Source organism: Watersipora subatra, chromosome 1, assembly GCF_963576615.1.
Source record: "Watersipora subatra chromosome 1, tzWatSuba1.1, whole genome shotgun sequence".
Lineage (NCBI taxonomy): Eukaryota > Metazoa > Bryozoa > Gymnolaemata > Cheilostomatida > Watersiporidae > Watersipora > Watersipora subatra.
In genome coordinates, this window is record NC_088708.1 from 53648772 (window position 1) to 53671382 (window position 22611).

The window sequence follows — 22611 nt, forward strand, 5'->3', positions numbered from 1 at the left end:
ATGCATTGCCCTGAGCTATCTCAGGCCCAGGCATCAGAGTTTTCAAAGTTACTTAAACCCTGTAGTGTTAATTCGCTAAGCGTTCAGACTACCTACACATAACATTTTCATCTTAACTAACTAATAGCTTGAATATATTGGAAATCATCAATATTCAAATCTATTATCAAGAGGATTTCGAGCAATGTCAAATGGAGAATACGATACAAAAAAATTGTCTTACTGAAAATGAAATAAATACTTGAATGGTAAGGCCAAAGTAAGTACAAAAGATTTCTAGCAATGAACATTGCTACTGCCTAGCACAGAAACAGTTGTGCAGCATGAACATTTAAAAAATGGAAATAGAGAAACCTTGTTTTCTTTTACATGAGAGAGAAAAGAGAAACTGCGCTACACACAGCTTATACTAACAGCCGACTGCCGCAATGTTTAGTAATTGTTTTAGTCTACCTTGTCAGGATCATCCAGAGATTCTCTCCCCTTGTTAGCACGCAGTACCGGGTAGTCGTAGTCATCGAATCCCTCATTGTTCCTGAAGCTCTGTGGATACAGGAAGGCAGATGGAGACCTGCTAAGAAAAATCAATAAATAGTGTTCTTACAGCAAGTATAAAACGTTGCTAGTCAAATCCTCATATCTTATGTACATGTATTAACTTTAGAGTAATTCACATTGGGCAAATTGAATGGTAGCACTAACCCCAAGAGTAAAATACGTTTGCATCAAACAGTACATGAATGACAGCTAATACATATACTATACATATGATGTCAATTGACAGTATTAAATTACAATTTTCTGAACAGCTCAGTCTGAGAGCAATAATTACAGAAGAGAATTCAGTGAATAGACAGCATAATCATTGTTCAATACGTAAGTTTCTGTTACTTGCAGACTTTACTAACTATACCGCTTAATGTGAAATATACAAATATACTTTGATTTCATATCTTCTGAAAAACCATCTTTTAAGTTTAGATTTTTTATTTTTCCAACAAAAATTTCATCGCAATAAGAAATAGGCCCAATCAAGAGTAATTAAGGTGCACCACTACGAAACCAACCTAGTCTCTTGTGTGGCATAAAGGTTCCTCTTCATCTGAGCGAGCTCCTCGATGACTTGACTTTTCTCGCTGAGCACTTGCTCGAGACGAGCCCGAATATTCTCCAACTCTTGAGTCAGCTGGTTCTTCTCTTCAAGCGTCTGCATTCGCTCCTTGAGGTGCTGCTGGAGCCTCTCGTTGGACTCGGAGAGAAGCCGGTCGACAGTAGAGGAGAGCCTTGCATTGTGTTCTTCATTCATAGTCTCTCGCCTCCTCGTCTGCAAAGTTAGTAAACTTTGAAAAGACCAATAGGTGACCTGAACCGACAAGAGTAACATTCAATGCACCTTAGAAAATAAGTAACATATGTTGGCTGTTTCATCTGCGCTACTATAAAGGAGGCACTCGTGTGTTGTCTTAAAATCCTTGCTAAAACCTCCTAACAAAACCTTTTTAAAAGAGAGATTTTCAAGTGAGAAATCGAATAAAAGATTGTCTACAATCTAAAAGCACAACTCTTTTAGCAAGCTAAACATTTCACATGTTGACAAGTAATCACATTTTTAATACAAACTACTTTTATTGGTATTATTTTATTGTTTTATTTATTGCTCAAACACCCTAAAGTGCATTTCTCTACTACTGTAAATGTAAGATTATAGATAGATATGAATTTTAATATCACTAATTAATGTCATTGTAAACAAATTAAACAATGAGACAAAAAACAAAAAATAGTATATTAAATGTGTATTGAAAGAAAAAGCTCTTTATGCATAACACTGCTCCATAATATAGATGTTTGGTAAGAAGTGTGGTGAATTTTGTGTGGAAGTAGAAATGTAATGGATGGTCAGGCAGATTGGAGATACGATTTGTGTATTCTAGACAACAAATATTTAAAAACACATTTACCCTAGGACACTTATATTTCGCTAGTATTTAGTTTCGTGAGTAGCATATAGAGTAAAATTTCGCTGCAACTTAATTTCGCATCTCTGATGAGTGCGAAAATATAGTGATGTGAAAATAAATGCAGTGGAACAAACATAATTAGATTCCTCAGGTTCGGTTCACCGGTAAGAAAAAGATTTTCAATTTGGAACTAGTTTGTAATTGTGAACCGCAGGTAGAATTGTGTGGCCGAGATCAATAATGCAATTTGATCGCTTGCTGCCATTTGTTTCTTGGACTATCAATGAACAAAGCTATTTAATTTCGCGTTTTCGCTCGTTAGTTATGATAGTTTAGTTTCGCTCATGAAATTTTCGCGAGAGAATGACTCCGCGAAAACGCGAAAGTTAGATGAGGCGAATACATAAGTGTCCTAGGGTAGCTCTTCAGCATTATTAAGGGGATTTAAACGTTGCCTGTAGCCGTCGGGATCAGGTAGCATAAATCTAAGGCATAATTTTTTGAAGCATTCTAATTTTTCCTTATCAGTTTTCAATACGAAAAGATACCAGCTTGGAGCAGCATAAGACAAAATGGATAATATTCAATTCTGGTAAAAGAATGATAGGCTTTTGTGTTCGCCACCAATCTTTCTGAGCTGAATTAGAGCATGCGTAAATGGTCTAGTTTTTGAGATAAGAAAGTCGACATGGCTTGAGAACCGTAAATGTTTGTCTATCGGTATGCCTAAAAGCTTGACACTGTCAGTGTGTTCATGTTCACATTTTTTATGGTCATAGAAGGTCTGCGTACAGTTTTACTGAGGGTAAAATCGACAGTCTGTGACTTGGCAGTATTCAGAGACGGAGTTCTGCTCACGCCAAAGTAACGCATAATTTACAGGGTTGGCTCGGTTTAAACCGAGTGGTTTCAACCAGCCGAAAAAACCGCTTTTTATGGTTTTTTCATTATTTTTTGTGAAAAACATAATATTTTAAGCTCCTCGTGGTTATATGCAACAATGGTTAACATGCAATAATATGTAATTATCAGCTGTGGAGGTTTATTTAGGACACAGTAGTAAAGTGATGGCAGAGCTCAACTTGAAACTACATGAAATCCTAGCACAACAATGAATTAGTGAATTTCATTTTCAATTGGTTTTATCAAGTGATATGATGATTTCTTTACTGATGAAATATAAAAACCATGTGAAATATACTAATCCAATCATCGTCTATAATAATGAATAAATACTTTCTCAAGTCTGGCCAGTGAGAAAGGATTACTTATAATTAGAAATGAAAACAATAAAATCCTTTCGGGCAAAAGCTTTAAGTTTGCAAACAAATATTTCATTTATTGGGCACAAGCCAAAGTAGTTGGATTGTTAGAATTCAGTTTATCAAGTTTTTTGTGTTATGAAAAGTTAAAGTTGTGACTCAAATTTCCAACATGCCTCGCAAACAGGATCTCGTTTGGCAGTTATTCACTCGAACTGCAAAAGGCAAAGGTTTTAAGGCAAAATGTAATAGGTGTGCTGTCGTAACGCGAGGTCACGCAGATAAATCGCAAAATCAGTCACGCAAAATGTCAAGCTGAAAACACCAATTTAGACAGTGATGCTAGTATTCAGGTGATAGAAGTTGAGTTATCTGCCACTGCTCCAAACACTAGCAATGCATCTGCATTATGCTTTGCTCTATACTACCGCACAACTAATCACTTGGATTAAAATTCTTACTTATACATAGAGCTAGCTGTATGTAAAATATTCACTTTATGTGATAAGATTTCTACTCAGTATTTCATCGATCATGTTTGATTAAAGACTCATTCCGAAATTTCCATGTTTTCTCTCTTTTTTCCCATAACAACTCCCACAGACCCATCTTTAACAGATGATTCCACATATGTATTTTCAATACTCAATCATGCAGCTATAGTAAGCGATGTTAATTAGACTTAAAAATTTAAACCATAAAAACCGGTTTAAACCAAAAAAACCTGATTTTTTCATAAAAGCCATGGTTTTTTTCAACTCTGATAATTTACCACATGCTCTAGTGGGTTTTGATTAGCCGCCAAATAATAACTAGCAAGTACACATGAGGCATAGACAACTCCAAACTCCACATAAATATTTTACGGCAATAGAACACTCGTGAACTAAAAGATCAGTGACTGACCGCCTCGAGCTCTTCGCTGAGCTCAGATATATGCTGCTCTAGTTGATTTGTCTTCTCCTGCATCTCCTTGATTTCATCACTCGTTACACTAGCCTCTGTGTGCAGCGTCTCCGAAAATGACTGGTTCAGTAGCTGCTGGAGTTGTACCTCCTGTTGGTCAAACTTCTCCTGCGACTGTTTAAGTCGCTCCTCATTCTGCAATTCAAAGCAATTATTCACAGCTGAGAAAATATCACAAATTTAGTTTTCAAGGCTAAAAAGCCGCATGCCTGATCTAGTGCCTGCCTTGAGTTACATTTAGTCATGCTCGCAGGAGAACACCTAATCAACTCGATAAAAAGATGAAATATAATATTAATACCAACAGTAATGAGAAGAGCAATACGAGCACCGACCCTAATATCAGTTGTTTGTGAATGAGTTGGGCAGAAATTTGACAGGTTTCTATACTGAAAAGGCTATGGCATTACTTTTTACACATCTAATTGATGACAGCTTGATGTGAACTACGTTTGTAGGTGACCAGTTATTTAATCAGACATCAAAAGACATCAAAATGTTTTAGCCACACAGAAACCTGGTGTACATCTTTAAAATTTGAATTGTCAGCAAATTGCACGAGTGACAGCTTAAATTTATTAATTAGAGGATGAGTACATTAAGTAACATCTATTCAAATGACAATGAGATATACAGAAGTCTGACTTTGGAGAAGTCTTAATATTCTTACCATTTTTTGTAACCGTCGCAAAAAAGTTGTGCACTGAATTTTATTCCAATAAATACAGAAAGAAATGTAGAGCATGGTTCACATTGGTTGCTGTTCAAACCTTAAAGACTTATTTTAGAGAAGGAAATGTTTGGCTCGGTCAAACATTTCCGTTTGTATCATGTCTTTTGAGTGTGAGCGACCACCTTTGTGAACCATGTTTAGAAAGGGTCTAGGTTAGTAAACATTATTGCCATTCATTAAAGCTGCACATCTTGAGCAAAATTATTTCCATGCATTCAAAAGTTTCCATCTGTAGCTATTCAGTTCCATCGAACAGCTACCAGTGTGAAACAGGGTTTAAACAGAAAGTCAATAATTTTGTTTCGGCCAATGTTACTAACTAATCAGGTATCAGTCCTTCCAGACACCGCAAAAACAATTTTTTAAAATGAAATAATTTTGATTATTTGATGATATATAAAGAAATATTTTTTCCATGTTCATCCCGCAGCAGACCACGAGCAATAACAGATAAAGCCCACAAACCATACCAGCTACCCAGTCCACTTAGACTAAGGGTTATATGCTTACGCCCATCAATTAGTCGTATGCAGAGAATACAATTTATGATATTTTAGGATGAGAGGCTAAATTTTATGAGTTAATTATGTACAAAGGAGGCTGATGGTCACAAAAGGTTCTAAACATAATAAATAGAGAGGTGTATTATAACATAATAAATAGAGAGGTGTATTATAACATAATAAATAGAGAGGTGTATTATAACATAATAAATAGAGAGGTGTATTTTACATAATAAATAGAGAGGTATATTATAACATAATAAATAGAGAGGTGTATTTTACATAATAAATAGAGAGGTATATTATAACATAATAAATAGAGAGATGTATTATAACACAATAAATAGAGAGGCGTATTATAACATAATAAATAGAGAAGTGTATTATAACATAATAAATAGAGCGGTGCATTATAACATAATAAATAGAGAGGTGTATTATAACATAATAAACAGAGAGACGTATTATAATCAAATTCCCACCTCATCACCAAATCATTACTAACCAGAAAACTAGTAAAAGAAATGAAGACTGATCGATTCATGTAGTCAACTCAGTTCACACGCATTGGCACAGTCAACAGTTACCGCAGTCAACAGAACAGATCTTCAACATAATATACTCAATGCAAAGTTCAACTGCCTAGAGAAGAAAAGCCGTAGGCTAATCTTTTAAGAGAGTGAAAGAGAATATTTGTTCGTGAGCAAACACCTAAACTTCATCGTGATGGTGTGACAAGTACGAGGTCAGCGAGCAGCAGGTAACTCACCTCGATATTTATCTGTCAACAAATACATCTACATACATCCGCAACAACCTTCTCACAATATATTTTACGCACCAAAACTTCTGGAACACGCATACATTTGACTAGCTATTAAACTCACTTGCTATTCACTTGATGTTATCATGCATGATACTTAGATAAAAAGTACATACATCATGGTGCCCGCTGCAAGGAGATGATATATTATTCACATTAAACATAATAATCCACAAAAAAAGTTTTAATTGCAGATTTAAAAAGGACCAGCTTCTAAAGCTTGTCACCTTACACAGTTAGATGCTCTAAGCCAGGGGCTTTTAACCTGGGTTCGGTTGAACCCTACGAGTTCGGTTGAACCCTAGGGGTTCGGTGAGTCAGTCTTCGGAGTTCAGTAGAGGCCTCTCAAAGGAAACAGAAAAAAGTCACACCGATTAGCAAGGTCACATTTATACAAAAAAATACGTAATTTGTTGTGAATGCAAGCGTTGTATCAGTTTTGTTCTTTGAATGCAGTGACCTTAATACAAAGTTCATTTCGTGCACCAGTAAAACATACAACTGTCTTGAATGTGAAAAAAAAATCATTTCATATTTTAACAAAAAGGATTTGCCGGAAATGCATTTGAAATCAGTGGGGTTAAGTATATCCAACAAAGTTAAGAACCACTGCTCTAAGTCCATACTGTATATACGTGTAAGTTAATAACAAGCGCCTCGTCGTACTTACACTTTTAAGTTGAGCTTCACATGAAGCGAGTTCAGACTCAAGCCTATCATTCAAGTCCTGCACACTGGTTGACTCCCTCTGCGCTATAAGATACCTCTGTTCGAGAGTGTCTATTCTCTCCTCTTGCCCATCCCTCTGGGCATTTGCCTAAAAAGAGAAATGATGAATGTATGAAAGCTTTAACTCTATGAGCATGTTAAGAGAACTCTATGAACATGTTAAGAGAACTCTATGAGCATGTTAAGAGAACTCTATGAACATGTTAGGAGAACTCTATGAGCATGTTAAGAGAACTCTATGAGCATGTTAAGAGAACTCTATGAGCATGTTAAGAGAACTCTATGAGCATGTTAAGAGAACTCTATGAGCATGTTAAGAGAACTCTATTAGCATGTTAAGAGAACTCTATGAGCATGTTAAGAGAACTCTATGAGCATGTTAAGAGAACTCTATGAGCATGTTAAGAGAAATTCTATGAGCATGTTAAAAGAACTCTATGAGCATGTTAAGAGAACTCTATGAGCATGTTAAGAGAACTCTATGAGCATGTTAAGAGAACTCTATGAACATGTTAAGAGAACTCTATGAGCATGATGTTAAATGAGAAACAACGAATGTCAGGTCTTAGTTATTACTTTCATAAACTTTTGAGTTTTCATATTATAACATTTAAAAGCTATTTATTCCTTTATAAATGATTAAAAACATCATGGCAACTGCAACATGACAAATGTCACGAACTCTGGTCTTATCATGGGTTTAATACACATTAAGCGCATGATGAGACATGGCCAAATATATATAAATCTCATCATGGAAAAATACATCAATAAAAATAATTTTTAATTTAATTTTTCCTTTAATCACAAATGTGTAAAGAAAAGATTACAAATAGGATTGAATAAGATTTATGCTAGCCAATGCCAGTGTTAAGTATTTTAGGCAATTTACAATAGCATCAGTTATATGAACACTACTATGAGTCACACAGTCATAGGAAATGGAGACTACACATCTCGACTGACAATAATAATTCATAAAGTGTCTTCTAATGAGAACCAAAGCAAGTAATATTACACTTTAGCAATAACAATACCAAAAAGTGGTATCTATAATCAGTCAATACAAGCAATGCTAGTATGTATATTTGTATATAGTGCGTATATTTTGGTTTCACCAAAATAATTTACGATGTTTTTATCCGGATTTTAAGATGCTAACATAACCCAATACTTCCATTGCTGGCTTTAAAAAATATGTCAGTCTATTCAGAACACAAACTCACAACAGCTGCATCTACGATAATTGACTTTAGTGAATTTAGAATAAAATCTGAAAGCTAGAGTCACACGTCTAATAGGAAATTTATGCAATAGATTGTTTTAAGTATGCAATAATGTTTTAACTGTAATGTGAGAGAAACATAGATTTGAATCTCAATTCTTCTAAGCTTCTTTGAACAAAAACAAATAATTTCTTTTAATATAAATACAACAAAGATGTGCTAAATTAGTTCCAACTACGACATTATATGTTTTGACAATTTATTGGATCTGTCAACAATCGATGCATGCATTTGCAATTTCAATCTTTGGCAGTGTCTGCTTATCACTTGAACTCAGTTGCATATAACCTCTTACATGATCGGTTTACGCCAAATCTGTTTACTGTTTGTTGCTGGTGAAGTTCTTCTTTGGCATCTGAAACCTACACACATGCTCTAGGCATTTCTATGTATATAAAACATATATCACTTATATTATATTAAGGTAGCCAGGTGCCAGGGACTGGCTTCTATAACTATTGCCATGAGTTTGTTACATCAGAAACCAGCGAGTCCTGCTCCTCGTAAATTCTTATCGAACGCTTTATGCTTGCAAAAGATGGAAACAGCGCTTGAGAATGACGCGCGAGAAACTATCGCGCAAGCTATTCCATTTTAAACATTTTCCACACTTCAGTCGTTCCTATTTTGAAAGAGTATTGCTGGGAGACAAGAGTGCGCTACCATGACTTCTAGCGTAGAATTCCTTATCTTTTTTAATAAAGCGCTCTCGTTAATCCACAACATATGAATGTCCATTAAAACGCATATCGCATGGTAACTCAACGTGCACACGACTCCTAATCTACATCATACTCATAATGGCAACATATTGTATGTGAGAAGTCAGTCCGGCAAGTGTTAATGATGAGGTGTTAAACGCAATGAGTGAAAAGACTAGCAAACAATCTGGCACATTATACACGAAATGAATCCAAAAATTGGCATGTATTACAGGTGGCATGTCATTTTATCTAAATAAAAAGAGTTTATGATGGACACCTTGTCACATAAAACACAACACCTACACTCACCTCCTTGACATCCCTTTGAAGTTTAGAGATTTGCTCTTGGTATTTGCCTATTTCTGCTTTGGAGCTTGCGATTGCATCATCTGATTCTTTTAGACGAGCCTGCAGTTCAGATATCCTTGACCTAGCTAAGGCTATTTCGCTTGCCTGCTTCTCCATCATCTCTTGTAGCTCCACGACTCTACTCGATGTTTCAGCATCCTGCTCGACCACGCCATTGGACATCCGCTATACAATACAGATACATAGATGTCCATAAGCTGTCAAAGCAAATAGATACACTGACAAGTAGTTTCGGTAATTGTAGAGGTGAGTTCTCCACACTCAACCCAGCTCTAGTTGCTTAGTTGCTCATATAAACATTAACTGGCCTAGTAGAGAGCAGACCACAATAACAATAAACTTTGTTGGCTTAGTACATACACTACTAGACTGTGTGTAGAGCTGAAATACCAAGGGCCTATAATACCAATGGGCATGGATCTCATCTGCTACTTTTTCTCTGTTTGTCATTTTTCATGTATGTAACTTGTTTTCTATAGTTTAGTTGGTTTACATCTATTGATAGGATTATAAATTATATTGTAAGTCCAATCCAACAAATCACGCCATGAAAACCACACAAGTTCTTATCAGATCTCCTTGGGCTGTTTTAGCTACATGACACATGCAACATGATACTAATAGTGGATCGTTTATTTCAAACAAGCGGACTGCAAGCTCACACATCCTGGTGGGCAGAACCGGTTGACAGATTATGTAATATTTTCCAAGCATCTTATTGAACAATAACTTTTAGCTATACAATATAACACAAAATAGGGTTTCCCACTTAATAGACAAAGATCTGTGCAAGAAGCCTCTAAGTCGGAGTGTCAAGTGTTGCAATAGCATGATAGTTCCTTACCATAGCCCCGCCTTAATTATTTTGCTACGAAACTTTGTTGAGGTGCTGTGGGTCCAGCACCATGACTAGCTGAAGTGCTACTACGCATGTGGGCCTAATCATACCTTACCTTACTTATGTAAAAATTAAGCTTTCACTTTTTTCATTCAATTAACACTGTAACTGTATTTACTTTTGGCTTAATGTTATATTTTTACTAATTGATGAAATAAAACACACATACACGCACGCAGCACACAATGTTAAGTTGCACTTAGTGTTAGCCTTCCTTTGTGACCATAATTCATAGGATCCAGTCGACTGATTCGACAAAAATGTTGAAATAGATATAAGTTCAATACTAAGCTTTTAGTAAAAAAACTTCAAGCCGACTTTTCTCGATAACTCCAAAAATAAAGTCAGCTGATAGGAAACTATATACTGAGTGATGAATTACTCGTATCCTTTATATTGCATTGTTTAAAAGCAGTCTTTTGTCACATTGTTCTGGCTTTGATGGCTTATCAACATGTGATTTATAATTTAATTTTTTTTCTCTTTTAATTACCATTTATCAGTTACAATTACATCTCTATTATCTACGTACAACACCCTACTTCTCTTATTGCAAATATAAACGCATCATAATTGAGAATACCTATAAAATAAAACCATGATCAATGCATTATAACAAGGCTGAGTTGGCTAATATCTAGATGAACAAAAATATTCATGAAATGTGATGGAATTTTCATCATTGATACTGAGACAATTAGAGTACATGTAAATTTGAAAACCAGATTGAGCAGTGATGTCACAAAGAAGACGGAGTTTACTCACTGCCATTTCAAATGTAAGACAACTGCAAGAGTTGTAAGTCATATGCTGAGGCTTCAATGCAGTTTTCTGTATTAAACAACAGGCCAGGATAGAAAAACCCTCATTTCACGAATAATTGTCTAACGGAGGAGCTTGCTTCAAAGAGGATGAGACAGCAATAATGGATACACATTTTGCAAAAATGATCATGAAAATGACCGCTCCATCTTAACGAAGAGTGATTTCGTCATTGAACAATCTACAATTGTTCAGTGTACTTGTGCCAGGCCAGTAGCACAGGCCATTCATTATAGCTGTGTGACCAATTATCCACTCGCCTAACTGAAAATCTATGCTACTGGCAAAACCTTTTTATTATCCAAGGCTTTTCGTAACAAAAACTTACACATTTGTAGTCAATAATGTGACAGAAAACTGATTTTTACTTATGCATTGTTAAGAATTAGGTATTTTATATATAGTTGTCTATTATTCTGAGCAATGTTATATCGCAATAGCAATAATTTGAAAGTCAGCAAGGTCTATAAGTACAGTCATACTTCGACTTACGAGCTTAATGCGTTCCGAGACTGAGCTCGTATGTCAATTGACTCGCATGTTGGTGCAATTTGTTTATATATAGAACAATTAAATATATATTGATTAGTTTCCATACTCTAAAAAATGCAAATAAAACACGCAAAACAAGATATTGTAACAGAAAGAACATGTTGGTTATTGTCCTAACTTACCACAAGCTTTTAAAAAGCAACAAATAAAAAATAATGCAAGGAAATGTGATTAATTAAAATGTAAAATTAAATACATACAATAGCAGCTAACGCTAGTATTTGCCAGAGAGGGAGATATCCTAGGAAGTTATAGAGAGTTATCCTTCATTACAACAGTTGACTTTGATAAATTTGGCTTTTATCAGTTTTAAAAGACAAACATAGAAGCAAACCTAAAAGCAAACTTTCATTTTTAACTTAACGTAATTAAAATTTCTTCGGCGTTCATAGTTAGAAGTTCCTTGCTGGTTAGCTAATTTTCCTTTGTTTCGCTTCCATGACTAGCCAGCCGTTTTAAGATAAACCTATCTGAGGACGTTTGCCTTTGTCGCCCTTTCAACATGTTGCGATTAGGACGAACACAGGTGTCGTCACAAACGGTTAATGTACGACCACTAGCCAACTTGTCCGAATGTTTATAGTTTTAATAGATAGCACCGGCCTTTTCACATAGCATCGTTCAGTTACGCTGTTGTCACCGGCCAATTGTTCATCTTTTATCCAATGCTTGAGCAGTCTCTCCATCAGCGGTCGTGAAGATCGCTGCGCCGTTTAGAAACTATGGTTAGTCCTTTTGCGAACTAAATAAATGCCCTGAATATAATCCTTCTGTTTGATAATTGTGGATGTATTTCTGTCATATTGCTGAGCTAGCTCAATCAAGCATACACATTTCGCATATTTTTCAATAGTTTTCCGTTTAATATCAATTGTTATCATTTGCTTTTTCTTTGCATTTCATCTTTCATTTTACTGGCAAACTTTCGGTCTACGCACAGTACTTTTAATTCACATAATTCTGCACTGAAAATCGCGCACAAAAAACACGGTACAAAAGTATAACCTGAGCAGTCGAAAAATACAGAGTGATGCTATTCTCATAAAACACCTCCGGCATACTTGGCAACTGACTCACGTGCTCGTATCTCAAACATGGCTCGTATGTTAGCGCTAAAACTTGCTTAAAAGCTGGCTCGTATCTCAAGTTTCTCGTATGTTGGAGCACTCGTAAGTTGAAGTATTACTGTATTTGATTTTGCTTTTACAGTGCACCCTCGAGATACGATGTTAATTCGTTCCAGAGTTGGCATCGTATGGTGAAAAATTCGTATATCGGGGTATAAAGACCATTGTAATTATACAATGCAAACACCCCCTGGTAAAAATCGTCAATTTTGTTTATAAAAATGTGTACATATTGACAATTAGCAACAAAATAGTATGTTAACTTTAGTAATTATAGTTACCTACAGTAACTGTATTGTGTTTAGTGTATTTTAATGGTTATGATCTGCAATAAAACGCAAAATTATAATGTGTGTACCAAATGTAGTACGTACGGTAAGGAGTTCTTGCCTTCAAAAGGTACGCGTAACATAAACTTTGAATTCACCTCAAGTAAGTTTAGTTTGCTAAGCCTACACTTAAAACTAAGTTTTAGTATGTATTTTGAACTATTTTACTGAATTTCAACATTTTATTACGAAATTTTATCCTTCAGCAGTTCCTATCGTCACTTTCACTATAAACTTTAGCCTATCTGGTTGAAATCTTTTTCGACCTAAATCAATAAGGCCGAGCGATGCAGTTATATAAAGCGGCCTCTCGCACACTTGACCATTTAATGGCTACCGAAAAGAAAAATAAAGTTATATTTTCTATACTGGACGTACATACCTTTGGAGTAACGTAGCTGGTACATGTAGCGGGTAAAGCAGAGAGGAGGCAAAAACGTATCAATGTTAATTATGGTGCTGTACACTTGAAAATAAATTTAAAACGTAATGAATTGGAATTTTTTAGCACACTAAAAGAAGTTGTCCATTCCTGTCCAATTTTTCTACGAAAAAATTGATGCTGCAATGCAGAAGAATGCTAGCTAGCGCTTGTAAAAGGATCCAGAGAATGTGGTACAGTAGTTTGTCTTGTACGAAATGTGCACAAGAATCAATGTAACCATACATACAGAGTTTGTACGTATTTATACCCTATGGGGCGACAGGGCTTTAGCAAGTTTCAGAAAGTAATGTGGATGTGTCAACTATCTTGAGTAGCTAGTTATATGAGTTACATACATACGATGAATTCTATTCACGTAGAAGATAACAAGCCCATATGCAAATACATGGTTAAACAAGAAAATATAACATAAAATCAAAAGGAAACAAATAAAATATGAAAAACATGCCACACAAGAGATAAATAATATATATTATACATGCATTGTTTTAATGTACCAGTCCACATCAGTAAATTAAACACTTGAAACATTTCTGCGAATGTGGGATTTTCTGTATTTTCTAAATCCTCGCCTTTACAAAATGGTTGCTCCTTTTGAATGCTGATCGCGTGCATGACCTAGCTCATTCAAATCTTCAGTCGGAAGCTCTTTCTTGTGCTTGCTTTAATGGAGTTCTTGTTTTAATAATAATTGCAAATGCTGATTGGTTGCGATCATATTCTTTGACAATGTTAATAATACGGGTCCCTTCTTCTTATTTACGACATCCAACTTTGTTGACATAGAAATCATTTTTCCTTCGTTTTGTAACGTTTGTATCGGTCTCAGATTCCATAGATAACGAATTAAATGTAAATAGTTGTAGTTATATACGTATGCTGACTTGAATGTTTATAGTAAAAGCTATAACAACGCTACAAATGAATATTTGCTCTCGCTTGTGTATTTTACACGAAATTTTCCACGCGGACATGAGAGAAGTCGATCATCGTGTCTCTTCTAAACGTTCTAAGAATGTTTTCGGCAAACTATATTTCGGTGTCTTTTTTATCTCGACGTGTGTTATGAGCACACCGACGGCCAAATTTTAACTCGGGCGAAACTTTTTTCAAATTCGTATGGTGAAATAAAATTCGTATAGCGAGGTGAAGATATCACAATATTTGACTTCGTAAGGTGAAAAAATCGTATATCAGGGTAATCGTATCTCGAGGGTGCACTGTATTAAACTTGTTCAAATATTACAAAAACAGCAAATGCAAATTATCTAATTTTTTGCTGCAGCAAGGCAAGCACCAGTTCATTTTTGAAAATGCTGTTTTATATAATTGATGACCTAAGTGGCAGTGTCTGAACCTGTCCTTGCATAAAGGGTAGACCGAGGGAAGGAAACCTAAACTTCACTTCAACGTAATCAAAATATTAAAATACTATAATTATATAATATAGTAATAAGTATTAAAATACAATAATATTAAAACTAATAAGTAATGTCTGTATGAAGTTAGACAATTTCTGGTTTATAACTCCTTAAATATTAAGGTTATTCCGTAAACTGTCTTAAAATAGAGTGAATAACTATGCGTCCCTTCATTTGCCAGCAGCTTATGATGGAAAGGAAAACCAAATGACTTGAAGTACATATTCACACATTGTTACTGAGCGAATTACTATCACGCTAAGAATAAAAATAGTTGTCACAGCCAAATCTAGATGGGCACCGCAAACACTATGCGATATATTGCAACATAACCATCCAAAACACCTCACCTTATTATGTTTGTTTTTGATCTGCACCTCTGAGTTACTTCTCTCATTTTCCTCTCGGACATCAGATCCATTGGAAGTGGGCTGATCCCGAAATGCAGCAAGCTACACCCATGACACACAAGTATAACATGTCAGCAAACAGAGATAACAGCAACCACCTGTTTTAGTAAGAAAGTGAGCAATAGAATGCTACTCATTTTTGTGCCCTTAGCATTTTTATAAAGGTTGAACAGATAAAAAGGGTAAATACTAACACTATTTTAGGCGTCTCTTGAAAAGCTGGTTGTGTTCTTATTGAAAGTATTAAAATGAAATCTTTTACATTCATAAACAAATGACCATTATTTGGTTTTATGCAATTCAAATGAAGAAAATGTATTAATTACATTCTCATGCAAAAGTTGAATTTGTCTGAACATAATTTTTAAACTGTTCCGTTGTTTCTTATAATTATTAAATAGTCTAAACAGAATCAGACAGCTCAGTATACAATAATTCGCAATAGAGAATAATACACAAAATAGAATGATGATCATACGCTGTATGAAAAAAAGGTAAAACGAAAAATGTTCTTGCAGATTATTACTGTTTATATCATACACTTTCATATGTTGGCACTACTACTCTCTAAATCATCTTTGTAAGATAGCTAATTTTAGTATCATTAAATTATACTTACACTATACTTACATTATACTTACATTATACTTACACTAACCTCTTATCCCTATACATATAACTTGCTAATGCTTAAATCTTATTAATATACCATGGCGGCCACAAATATACAAATACATGTAAAATAGGAGTGCTATGAAGCGAGGTGAATGATCAGACTAAATCTTTCAAGCAGTTTAAAAAGTATGTCATTAGTAATGATTCCAAGCTTGGGTGAAACATGGCCCTGCATGGCTAGGCTAAACTGCGCTATACTATCCTGCTATGGTTTTGGGTTAATGGTTTGACAATCAATTTGTCTTGCAAGAGAATACCCCGCCCAATCTACATCACTGATAGGCATTACGAACACAAATACATTCTTCATTTTTATTGATTGTAAGTGCACTACAAAAAACCAATGTTAGAATATATTCACGTTTGAAAAGCGAAACAGAGCATGCTCTACTATGACTGATTGTCATGATCAAAACGAATAAACAATTGCATGCAAATTGAACTAGTTCAAATCTTCTTTCAGTCGATTTTTTAGCAAATTTTCTGTTGGTTGAGAATAAAATTCTATTCAAACTTATCAGCTGATCAAGATATTAGCGAAAACACAAGTTTTAATCAGTGCACACATCTTTGAGATAACACGATTTCTGAACATTTAACGTAGAGTCTATTAAATATAGGGAAGCAATCATGCAATTAAAGAATAAAATTAAAGGTCTTTACCTGAGCATTGGCAATGGCAAGTTCATCTTCCAATGTCGAAGCTCGCTCCAACTGTACTCTCAACCTCTCCCGCACCTGCAACACATTTATATTGCAAAGTTGTTGCTCATGTTAAATGAACAGCTTATAAATTGAAAACATGATGAAAAGCTTATGTCTTTTTAATTATGTTGCAATAAAAAAACTTCGTTGAAACATACTATGAAATTTGTAAATGAATCTGTAGTTTATTAGTAAAAACAAAGTGATAACAACTTACGATTATAAGCAAAGATATAACACCTTTATACGATAAAAAGACAAAAAGGCTAGATAGTTGCATTGTACCAAGATTACCTTTTCATCGAGGGCTTTGTGATGTTCAAATAAGGACTTGAGAGCTTTTAAAACTTCTACTTCGCTAGAGACTCCTCCCTGCGATGAAGCCTGTCGCTTCACAACCGTCATTCTTAGCGATCTCTCATGCCTCGATACGAGACATTCCAGATGCTCAAGTAATAACTGCAAGAGTACAAACCTTTAAAATCTTGTTACAACTTTGGGCTTACTTCCTGCCCAGCGTACAACTAGGAGTTTCAAGTGTGCGTAAAAATAGATACTACAATAATCGAAATGGTGTCATAGGTCAATAAGTTCCTGCACTTTGGGCGAGAAATGATTATGTGCCGTTTGCTACAAATACGCATTCTTCATTCGATTATGTGCCATTTGTTCGGAAGCTTCACAACCACACAAACTCTTATTCACTCGGATATAAAGACTCATGAGAGAAAGCAGATAGGTAGATTTTTGTAGAGACATTGATAGCAAAACCACTAAAAAAGTGCAAAAACTCTAGCATTGCCACTAAAGGCAGGTTCCCATAGAGGCAGCACGCCTTTATGTTGATACCACAGACTTTAGGACACCTATGTTGACACCTAAGCTTTCAGTGCTGACATTAGCTGCCAGCTAAGCGCAAGAGTTGAAAACCATTGAACTCTTTCTAAATGAGTCGCAGGCCAAACTTTCCCGAAATATGCTAAACAGGCAAAGGTTGACATACGATTGCCACACGAGTATCACTGCCGAAATGGGAACTACACTTATCGACTTCTGTCGCAAACAGCTATTTTCTAAACGACTTTTCCATAATCTATCCATAATTTTTTATAGTCCATGCTTGGCTAGGAAATCATTGGCATGCAGGTTATGTGAATACAACTGCATTATGCAAAACGAATCCAGCAGATAAGACTAATGAAAGTATTATTCAATGAAAGTGCTTGTCTCATCAGAAAACATATGACTGACATTAGCGCTGGTCGTTAGATCAAGTGAACCATAAGTCACTGAACAGGCTAGTACAAATTCATTGACGTGCCATGCTAAAATGTGCTATAATTATAGCACGCATTGGGCAAGCATACTGGCTACGATTGGACTCACCTCATTATAGACTTTATATAAATAGAATAAATGCATGCTGGCAAAGGAAGAGGGATACCAAATATAGGGAAAATCTTTATCGCTTCTTTGTAAGATACCCACAGTAACATAACCAAATTAAATTGTCTTCAAAAGTAAACTGAATGGTTGTTTTGCTAATATTGCACACGATATAGTTCACATGCTTGCAAATATATGGACATCGCAAGGTCCAGAGAGTAGTATTTGACGACAAAGTTATGCAGTAATAACCATGGTGCCATGTGACCATGACTATTGACGAATAAGGTAATAGCCATGGTACCACGTGACCGTGACTATTGACGAATAAGGTAATAGCCATGGTGCCATGTGACCGTGACTATTGACGAATAAGGTAATAGCCATGGTGCCATGTGACTATTGAAGAATAAGGTAATAGCCATGGTGCCATGTGACGGTGACTATTTACGAATAAGGTAATAGCCATGGTGCCATGTGACGGTGACTATTGACGAATAAGGCAATAGCCATGGTACCATGTGACCGTGACTATTGACGAATAAGGTAATAGCCATGGTGCCATGTGACTATTGACGAATAAGGTAATAGCCATGGTGCCACGTGACAGTGACTATTGACGAATAAGGTAATAGCCATGGTGCCACATGACAGTGACTATTGACGAATAAGGTAATAGCCATGGTGCCATGTGACCGACTATTGAAGAATAACCAAAAGAATATTAAGAAGGAACACGGACAACTTTTATAATATTAACAAAGACCCAGACCCTCATTTTCAGGATAACTCTTCTTTACCTAACAACTATATAGAGAAGTTATTACTATTCACTTTCGCCAAGTAGGTAGGAGCTTTACTTTGAAAGCTGCTACATTTTGGTGTGCTAAAACACACTCATGCTACTGGCCTACGATTTTCAATGTGACGATCGATCGATCAAATCGCATTTGAAATCAATTTTTTAATTAAAGTGATTGTTTGCCTATAATCTCAGGACTTGGCCCGCTTTGGCTGATCCTACATAATGATATACAGTAACTGAAATGTTAAAAGGAAATATTTTGCTTCCAAGACTACATAATTAATCAAAAATTTTTAATATTTATTAAAGTAGGAGTTTTGCTTTCAGTTATGGGCACATGTCATAGAAATCTTGGTTTAAATTGATAGCAAACCAGTGTGAAATACTATGACACTGTTAATGAGAGCGCATAGGAGGTAGTAAACCACCCATAACAAAACCTCACAATTTCTCCATACTGTTGATATTTAATAGCAAATGGACTTTTCCTGTTGTACCAATTTGACTGGCAACTACCAATCAGCCATGGTTCCTATTAAACGGCATGATGATCCAACTTTGACTAGATGCCGTGATACTCCCCGCATTAGACCGAGCTGCGGTAAGAACACGCTTCCTGATATGTTTACTCAGTATGCTGAGCCATCTGGTAAGGTATCTATTAGTCGTCAATTACCCTAGTGTTGTTTCTCTCAGCCTTCAGTTCGTAAACCTCATCCTCTCTGTCAGCCAAGGCATCCCGAAGCCCTGACACTTCCTTTGTCAGACTGGTAACATCCTGCAGTATACATAAACAAGCAGCTAAGAGCATTTGTAATGTGACCATGCTCATAGACACGTTCACTCATACAACGAGAAAATTTTTTCTAATCGTTTTAAATTGAGAGAGAGTTGGCTATCGGTGACTAGTACTAATTCTATCTACTCCTCTCTATGACTAGCTGTTGCCCTTTTTAACCAAAAAAAACACTATCACCACACCAATTTTGTAAATACATGTACTTATCCTAGTGTATCCACCCATGGTTAATACTTTCTCACTCTCTTCTGTCTCACTAATGCCTGCTTAGGGTCACATTCAGTGGTGAAGTAAAAGAATTTTTTCTCAGCCAGAATGATCGTCGCATAAAATTCTTTTTGCTGTTATATTGGCTACAAATAGTTCATTACATAAAATATTTTAAATTATAAAATATATTTTAGATAATTGTTTTTGTCTATGCTCTTCCGTCGAAAGAAGAAGTAACAAAATTGAGAAGTAATACACGATAAGTGGTTCCTGAAACTAAAAAAACCAGCCACCCAGGCAATATGACAGATCATCCTTGACTACTAAAAACTATCAAAATCGAACATCAAAACTGCTACAAAAGCATATCAGATATTAGTAATTGTGTCTGCAGAAGGTCTATAAACTTGAAACACTTCTCTAGAATGCAAAGCAACCAACTGCTGCTGGAGCAACCCATAAATGGCAATTGCAGATAAAAAGCATAAAAACCCTTGATCTTTGTTATAACTGCTCGTGATTTGTCAAACATTCTCCCAACATGAGGGTGAGAAACAAAATGGAAGAATTTATGAAACTAGTAATATCCGTAACATCGCACTTCTCTCCCTCAAGCTCATAGCTTTAAAGCAAAAGTGAAAAAATCCCAAAAATGCACACAATTTATACAAGGTACCTGGCCAATTAGACAGAACAAATCAACCAAATAGTCTGTCTGTCAGGTCACATCTAAACAACTTGAAATTTCTGCCTACCAATAAAGCCTATTAAATATAAGTACTGTAGTCCTAACTGGACCACAGCTAGCCTGGCAGCATGAGATTACTACTCCACAAAGGCCTGATCTACATCGCTGCTGCGACTTCCGTTAATTAAGTGAATGCAGTGGGAGCTGACTGTCCAGAGGCATTAAAGATAAGGTATGGTAAATAGATGCAAGACGACGAGCGGCAGACACTGCTGTGAACAGAATAAGCAGTTGTCTCCCCAGCAAACAATCGAATATGACGAAGTCCACGCTTTTACAACAAATAAGTGAGCTACTAGCTGTATGCCCTAAAGCTAGTCGAAAAGTTAATCCATTGACTAACAAAATCATATCGGAATTTGTCGGATATATTTCTGCGACGATTACTAAAATCAATAGCTAGCAAGAATTACTCCGAGGCCACCGAGATGAACTCTTAAGCCACTCCATACAATATTTTGTTGAATTTGAGTTGTATTTACTATTCAAACTACTATTAGTAAACAAGCGAGCCTAGCAACTTAGCGATGCAAATTGTAGCTGCACCAGCCCTCTAAGTGCCAGTAAGGAATCAATAGAGAGCATTTCATTTCCACTGCCAATGCCAAACCAAACTGCTCTATCATAGTCGGTTGACACTCAGACAACCACATATGAAACTCTTCCATTCAGATAGATAATTTTCTTCTTGAGAAACAAAAACCCAGAAATAAACGTAGATAATGCTAAAATAAACAAAAAACCACAAAAAATCTCTAAAATGGCAGTTTTCTAAAACAATATCCTTATTACCGTACCACACCGAAAAAATATAATTATTCAGAAACCTACTTTTCATAGCAAAACGGAGTGCAGATAGTTTCGCAGTAGGCAGGTAGTCAGACAAACAGAATGTCAAATAGAGTGAACCCAGGAAAGCTGAGTATCTGTTTTCATTATTCAATTAGTCCATTATAGAAAGTCTGGCCGAGCCCTAGTCAGTGTCAGTAAGAGCGGTGTTAGGAATTCTAGGTAGAACAGACAATGATACTGTGTGAATTATACAAAGTTAATAATTTTTATGAAGTCGGTGCTAGCCTCTGAATAGAATGAGCCACAAGGCAGTCAGCAATCACAAACTTCAGATTAGTGATTATGTATGTACTGTTACATAGAATTGTTATCAAATCAGTCTGATTGGAGCACTTGTGGCTGGTAATTTGGTAAGATACTTAATATATATTTGTATTCGCTTATTTCCAGTCATATGCATGTATATTACTTGAAATAAGCAAATGAGAAATATGTGGTGTGATCATATCTGTACAGATTGTTATCTTCAACCATTAAAAATAGAATGTTCCGAATTTAGCCTACATAATCATTCAAAAACTTAATGTTACGGCTGTTTGGTTCACATATTTAAAATCAGGACAAAATGAGGATTCATTTTATATACAGTAGACCCTTTTACAACGTAAATATACGTTTATATACAGTAGACCCTTTTACAACGTAAATAATCTGTTCCGGGAGGGCTTATGTTATAAGGAATTTAAGTTATACAAAGAGTAAACTGCCTAATCCGGTCCGAGATATTTCCAAACTCACCCTTTTGGCCATACAAAAACAAAACTACACCCAACTTTGTTGGCTGCACCGTAACTGCAGTATTATTGGGTTGCATCGACAACTTTTTTCCTTTTTCTTACCACTTTGACTCGTTTTATATTGAGGTAAAATTTTACAATAAGTTAAGTACATTTTCGACGTCGTTTACAATGATTTGTTTATTTTTTCTAGACAGCAAAGTCTATTCAGCAAATGAAAACTAATAACAAATATTTTATACGTCTGCAACAAAGTAAAGCAAAAATATATTTTCACTATAATAAGAGCGATGTGTACCGGTCCGTTATCCATCTGTATTTAGGGGGTCAAGGTTAGGATGATCGATATCTCTC

The 22611-nt window shown here is 35.6% G+C and overlaps 1 protein-coding gene across 1 annotated transcript in view; it reads right to left on the reverse strand.

Annotated features, from left to right (window-relative positions):
- Nucleotides 1-22611, reverse strand: part of LOC137399116 (liprin-alpha-1-like) — a 41440-nt gene that overhangs the window by 16388 nt on the left and 2441 nt on the right. Inside the window, exons 3-11 of the mRNA XM_068085184.1 lie at nt 19588-19712; nt 17015-17179; nt 16679-16753; nt 15281-15382; nt 9277-9501; nt 6919-7065; nt 4130-4324; nt 1068-1324; nt 454-574 (exon numbers count right to left, since the gene is read on the reverse strand). Coding sequence (XP_067941285.1) covers nt 454-574; nt 1068-1324; nt 4130-4324; nt 6919-7065; nt 9277-9501; nt 15281-15382; nt 16679-16753; nt 17015-17179; nt 19588-19712 — 1412 coding nt within the window. The remainder of the gene's footprint in view (nt 1-453; nt 575-1067; nt 1325-4129; nt 4325-6918; nt 7066-9276; nt 9502-15280; nt 15383-16678; nt 16754-17014; nt 17180-19587; nt 19713-22611) is intronic.